The 6829-nt window shown below is 32.9% G+C and overlaps 1 protein-coding gene and 1 pseudogene across 1 annotated transcript; one reads left to right on the top strand and one right to left on the bottom strand.

Moving 5' to 3' along the window:
* Positions 1-5381: 5381 nt before the first annotated feature.
* LOC106773501 lies at positions 5382-6335 on the bottom strand (annotated as a pseudogene).
* On the top strand, positions 6334-6687 carry LOC106773500 (syntaxin-related protein KNOLLE-like). Its single transcript, XM_014660184.1, has one exon. It carries the CDS (start codon positions 6334-6336, stop codon positions 6685-6687), a length of 354 nt encoding a protein of 117 aa, XP_014515670.1.
* Positions 6688-6829: the final 142 nt, after the last annotated feature.

The following is a 6829-nucleotide window of genomic DNA, read 5'->3' as shown; positions in this document are numbered from 1 at the left end:
GAGGAAGGACTCTTTTATTTTAAGAAAAAGTTCTTTTAGTAATTTTTTTCCCATATAATTTGTAATTAGTCTGTGTTAAATATTCTTTAAAAATAAATTTAAATAGATTAATAAAGTGAAGTGATGACAAATATCATATCATAAAAAATTATTAAAATATTATGATTCTTTATTTTTGCATGCAGGGATATATTTTATTTTTGAGAGGAAGAAAAACGTAAGTCTTATCTGCTTAGTCTTCCTTCGCGAGATATAAGGAGATATATTCAAAGTAAAACAGAAAGGAGGTATATATATATATATATATATATATATATATATATATATATATATATATATATATATATATATATATATATATATATATATATATANATATATATATATATATATATATATATATATATATATATATATATATATATATATATATATATAAAATCTGTTGGAGGAAAACTTCGGGGGATATACACTTATCAGCCGTGAGAATAAACCCTAGTTTTCTTCTTTGGGTGAAAACCATGAGAGAGCCTCGTTGCCTGCAATCACGTGAGCATAATGAGGGCTTGGAGAGCAGCCATTGGAGAAGAACGCATCTGGGGTAGCTAGGAATTCAAAGACGTGCAAACTCGTCGGGATGTAAGGTAAGGGGAGTAGCTAGGAAATATTTTGTAGGGTTTGAGTATGTTGTATGTGGCATGAGTCTGGATATGGTTCTTTGGGTTCTTCCTTGCTTGAGATGAACGTTAATTTTGCATGCTGAAGGGAGGAAACTTTTGTGGTAAACCTAATGTTGCAGTGTGTTGGGTATTGAATATGCTAAAAAGAGAATGAGATATACAGAAGTATGAAACTCTTTCCACCTATTCCTCATTTACGTATGATATATGTAATGTAATTATGGTTATATATATATATATATATATATATATATATATATATATATATATATATATATATATATATATATATATATATATATATAAACCTTACGTTAAGTTGTGATGTGAAAATAGAGTGAAAGAAAATTGGTAGACAAAGTGGGATCTACTTGGTAGGTGAGAATTGTATTATATATATGTTAATAGATGAAGTTACGTGAATATAGAAATGGATGAACTAAGTGAAGTCCATTTGGTAGGTAGAAAAAAATATTCATTTTTAATATAAAAAAAGTTGTGGGTCACATATTCATTTTGAATTTTGAAATGTTTTTCATGTTTTTTATCATAGCTTTTATTTTATCTTTGTTAATAATAAATTATAACCATAATTGATTCATGTGTAATTATATTTTTTTGCTAATAAAATTAATTTTCTATTTTATAACTATTTCTATATTAATTAGTTTATGGATGTTGTTGTATACAATTATTTCTTAATTTCTAAATTTTGTTTTGATAATTTTTTTAAAGCAAGTTTTTTAGTTGAAATTACGGACAAACAAAATAAACAAGTAAAAGAATGAAATAAAATATTGGAACCAGTAATAACATTTTTATACAAAATTAATATTTCATAATCAAAGGCTTTCAAACATGATAATATTTCAGGCTTTGTCAATAACATTTTAATTTTGAATTAATTTATATTTTTTTCAAAATATGATTTATTTCTAGTTAGCTAGTTTATTAGAAATTTTTAGTTAGTTTATATTTTATTAAATTTATTGGAGTTTCAGAAAGAGAAACGTGAGATGCACCTTGGGCAAATGAAAAATGAACCAGAATTCGTAAAAAGTAAGTGTTTGTTTTATCACCAAAAATCAGCATTACCTAATGGGAAAGAAAAGTATATAAAATAATACAATGATATTTTGAAAACATTTTTTGATAATTCTTTTTACAATAGGACACGTGTCATATTTTATTGGTCTATTTGAATTTATATTTAAAAAATATTTAAAACAGACCAACTATAAACTGTCAGTTGTAAAAAAAAAGTTATTAAAAAAATGTTATTAAAAGAAGTTTATCGTATAAAATAATAGATGGCCGTGCGGAAAGTCTGGCTTGTTCATAGTTCTTAAATACGTTGTAATTAATGTTTTATTGGGACGTTATATACTGTAATTTTAATAACTTTTATAACTGAATTTATAATTTATTAACATTTTTTACCATAAAATTGAATTGAGAGAAAACTAAACTTACCTAATACACTTAATGATTTTAAGAAGCTGAAAACAAGTAAGTATATGGGAAATGTAGATTAGAGAAATTATAGAAAAGTTAATGAAAGATAAAAGTTTTATATTGAAATTAGCTCTATTTACAATTTTTGGTGGAGTCAAATTATCTTCAATATGAGTCAAGGGAATAAACCTCTGTTCTATTGTTTCCATATAAACTCATAAGTCGTTCATAAATATTTTTATAAGAATACGACGATTTTTTTTCAGGAAATCCCAACGAAGAAAACATATTTCTTTTTTTTTTTTTTATCGAAAATATCGATTTGGTTGAATGATTGTCCTGTATTTTAAATTTTTTACAATTGAATGATTATTGTATGAATATATTATACTCTCTCATTTGGTTGAATTGAATGAATTCATAGAGGTCGGCTAATGATATGATAATTTGTGCTTTGTCTTGGGTTTGAAGATGGCATATTGTTAAGCAAACTGATTAACTTAAAATTTGGCATTTTACTAAATATATTGTGGTATGTACGGGTTGGGTTTGGTGGAATTATGGGGTCTTGGGGAGAGGTTAATTGTTAGGACTTGTCTGGATAAATGTTATTGTGAATATAGTTAGAACTATAAGAGAACGTAAGTATAAAATAATTATACACAAACTAAAGTTGAGTGGTTTTCAGCTGAAATAAGTTTCTTATAGTGTGATAGAGTACTATAATATAATCAAAAGTAGAATTGATATAATTCTTGTTTTGGTGAAAAAGCATCATCATTATATAGTGTTAGAGTAGGTGAATAAATGTCACGAACTTCGAATGGTTGTTTCATTTTTGAAGCATATGAAATAAATTGTATTGTACTGTTTGGACTGAGATAGTATATTTGATTATATTTGGTTCTGACTAGATATACGAAATGTATATTTTCTGATTGAATTATGGTGCATTAATAACATTTGAATGGATAAAAAAGAAATGTATGGGTTAGTTGAGTGGAGGTGAACCTATTAAATATGTCTTTAAATGTGAATGTATAAATGATATAACATGTCGTGTTAAGGGTATATTATTAGGAGGATTATTCAAGATAATGGGGGTAGGTGTAGGTGTCTTTAGTGAGTGTTACTGTTTTAATTCGTGGATTGGAAATTGGAAGTATATATACTATGTTGTTTCAATTGATTTTGGTTACATGTTGATAGCTTGTATGGTCATTTGAATTTAATAATATTGCCATGCTAGATTTACCCTGCTTTCATAAAGTAAGAACAACTAAAATAAGTTTTAGAAATTATTGATTGCTTTAAGTGTATTAATTTTTGTGTTTCCATCATGCTTGATGATATGGACTGCTTTATTGAAAGTTAATTATTCTCCCAACTGGTTATTAATGTGAATGTTTGAGAATAAATGTATGTATTCGTCCACTAGATTACGTTGCTTTAAGGTTCATTATATGAGTAATTTGCTTGATTGAAATGGTTCTAGATAAGGTTAAGGGTCTTACTTTGTTGCTTAATTATTTAATGAACCAAAGTTAATTGAATTTAAGGAAATTTTGTATAATTTGGATCAGGATGGTAAATCTGGATTGTGTGTATGTGGGGAATGCTAGTTATGAAAATTTTATGTGTTTGAGTAGATGGATACTTTGTTAATGATCGGGAGGTATATCTATGCTTTTATAGGCAGTGTGAATCATGCAAATACTGAGTTTTGAGAATGAAGACTCGTTGAAGTATCTAGTTTCACGCTCGATATGTATATACATCGGCGTGAGGGGGTGTGTTGGAAGTCCCACATCGACTAGAGATAAGCCCAATTTATAATATATAAGTGGGGTGCATACTTCATCTTACAAGCCGGTTTTGTGGGATGAGTTAGGCCTAAAACCCACTTCTAACAATTACTAACCTCTGATTTATAATGAGCAATAAAGATAAAGTAAAGGTCTTAATCACATAAGGTTTGATATGTGTTTGGATTTTTAGGCTTTTATCTTTTTGATGTTTTAACTCCTATTTTTTTTTTTAATCTGCAGATCACAAGTCTTTGGTTGATTGGACCGGGTTGAAATGTGCTGCACATATTGGGCCATTTTTTTTTGGGAATTTGGCTAATTGTACTGATTTGGACCGGTTTAAGTGGGACTGGTAGAAAGCTGGTGCTGATGCCACTGACTGGGCCGCTGAAATCGCATTTGGGCCGCTGATGGAGATGCAACATTTGACGTTACTGCCACACTTAGTTTTTACTGGGGAGAGTTGTTCCTTCCACCACCTCAGGTGCTCCCTACACCTTCCTATTATTTTTTTTATTTCAGAAATATCCTACGTTTAACTTATTTTTTTTTACTTTATTTTAAAACCTTAATTCTCACTGCACCCCCACACTTCCACGCTCCTACACTTGCACTTACTGTAGAAGGGAGTTCCGCTACCCCTTGTTGGATGGATGTCAACATCCGTAGGCTGCAAAACTACCCATCTCATAGTTGAAATCACTACTCATCTTGCATGTAGTCCCAAGAGGAATGGTTGTTCTAGAATTATGAACTTGGGGACCAAATTTCCCTGGGAGTCATGATGGTATAACATAGGATCATTTTGGAATACCCAGGAAATCTGTTGTTAATGAATGAAGCAGGTGGTGCTGGCACCGAACCTCTTCGTTTATTATCATAACAATGAAACATGAGCAAGAAGGTGGATGAATCATTGAATTATCATGTGAGTATAGTTCACATGAATATGGATTAGTATCAACATACCGTCCAGGATAGTAGGAATGCAATGGTTATTTTGGGAACTGGTGTTGACCTTCCCTTAGCATTCAGGATGCAAAAAGATCCCCATATCGATTTGGATTATGCATTGAAAGAACTAGTTGGATGATATCAACATTTGTAGATCCTCGATTTTTAAACGGATGTCAACTTCCTTGACAAACAAAAGAAGAATGGGGAGGTGCAAGGAGCAATAAGTGGTGTGTGGTGGTGGAGAAAGTAACTGCTGCTGGATTATTAGGCCTTTGCTTATCAAGATTTGATTTTTTTTTGCACTATTTTAGGCCACTGATGTTGTGAAGATTGGCTGCTGAGGGGTGTTGCTCCCTCCACCTTCCCATTTGCTCCTTCCACCTCTCTTCTTCCTTTTTTACCCTTTACTTTATTTTTTTCTATTCCTATTTTATCCCTTTATTAAAAGTTCCTTCTTTAAATTTTAGATTTGGATCTATTTCTGCCCAGAAGTTAACTCCTGCTACAAATGTTGAAAAACACAAAAAAATTCACACTTTTCGAAACATCAAAGCAAAAAAAAGTAAAGTTATCTGTTTTTACAAATAAGATTAGTTTGCAAGCTTTTAAATACAAACCAAAGACACCATTTTAAATGTTCAAATTTGCAGACATATGTCAGTGATCTGATAAAAATCTGCTGAAACATGTTTTGCTTCTGTTTTAAAATGTTGGGTTTAGACTTAATTGATTATATCAATTATGAACGTGTGAGTATGATGTTTTTAGGAGAGAAGAAAAAAGGGGACTCTGTTTTACATGAAATGATGAGGACTTTCACGAAAAATGGAGAGTGATTTGGGTGAGATGACCTTATGGTTGGTGTTGAGGAGGAGGAATTCGAACCAACCGACATTGCCGTTTGGGCCAATCCTCTTGCTACCATAGCCGAAAGGGTCGGGGGACCAACCCTGTCTTTCTCTGACTGAGATTTTTTGAAGAAACTGAGAGCTTCGTTTCCTAAATTGGCCACTAACTCCAATGGAACACCATGGTTCACGAGCTTGAAGAAGTCGTAAGGCCTCCACTACGAGGTTCTTGGCATCGGGGTGCGTGAAGTCGACCACAGGAATCCCCGTGAACAAGGGCGTGTGCTCCCCAAACCCAACCAAATTCCAGTTCAGTGCTGGCACCTCAGGGCACGGCGGGTAGTGGTTCCTGAAGCATGAATCACTTTTTTCATCCTTCAGCAACCCGCTCAAGGTATTCCTCTACCCTATCCCCAACCCCTCTGCCATCAATTCCAACACCGCATAACACATGTTCTTTATTGTTGTAATGTAGTTCTCCACCACCGCCCTAAATTCGTGAAACCTCCCTTAAACGGATGTGAGGTTCCGTCGACAAATGTCAACATCCGTTTAAGGTAAAACGACGTTTACTTAGACACTGACATGGGAATCTTTTTGGAAGAGGCTGAGAAGGTGAAGACTGAAAGGGGATCCCTCAGAGACATCCTCGACAGCTTGCAGCAAGCCAACGAGGAGAGCAAGTCTCTGCATAAGGTTGAGGAGCTCAAGGCACTAAGGAGCAGGATCAACACCAACATTGTTGTAGTCCTAAAGAAGGCCAGGACGATTCAAACCCAACTCGAGGAGATGGACCGGGCCAACGCCGCCAACCAAAGGCTCTCCGGTCTCAAGGACGACACGACGACCATCTACCGAACCCGGATCGCTGTCACCAATAGGCTGAGGAAGAAGTTGAACGAGCTGATGATGGAGTTTCAAGGGTTAAGGCAGATATGATCTACACACCTTCTATATCTATATTCAAAAGCTTGAAGGAGGTGGAGGGGTGGGGCGGGGTTGTGAGCAGGAGTAAAAGGGTAAAAAAAAGTAAAGAAAGGGTAAAAAAGGTAAATAAAAGGTTATTTTTGCAATAAGGAAA

Source organism: Vigna radiata, chromosome 9, assembly GCF_000741045.1.
Source record: "Vigna radiata var. radiata cultivar VC1973A chromosome 9, Vradiata_ver6, whole genome shotgun sequence".
NCBI lineage: Eukaryota > Viridiplantae > Streptophyta > Magnoliopsida > Fabales > Fabaceae > Vigna > Vigna radiata.
Note: the sequence above shows the minus strand (reverse complement) of the source record. Positions and strands in the feature narration are given on the sequence as shown.

Bases quoted from the DNA above. Each gene is read 5' to 3' on its own strand.
- LOC106773500 (XM_014660184.1), top strand. From the start codon at position 6,334: ATGGGAATCTTTTTGGAAGAGGCTGAGAAGGTGAAGACTGAAAGGGGA.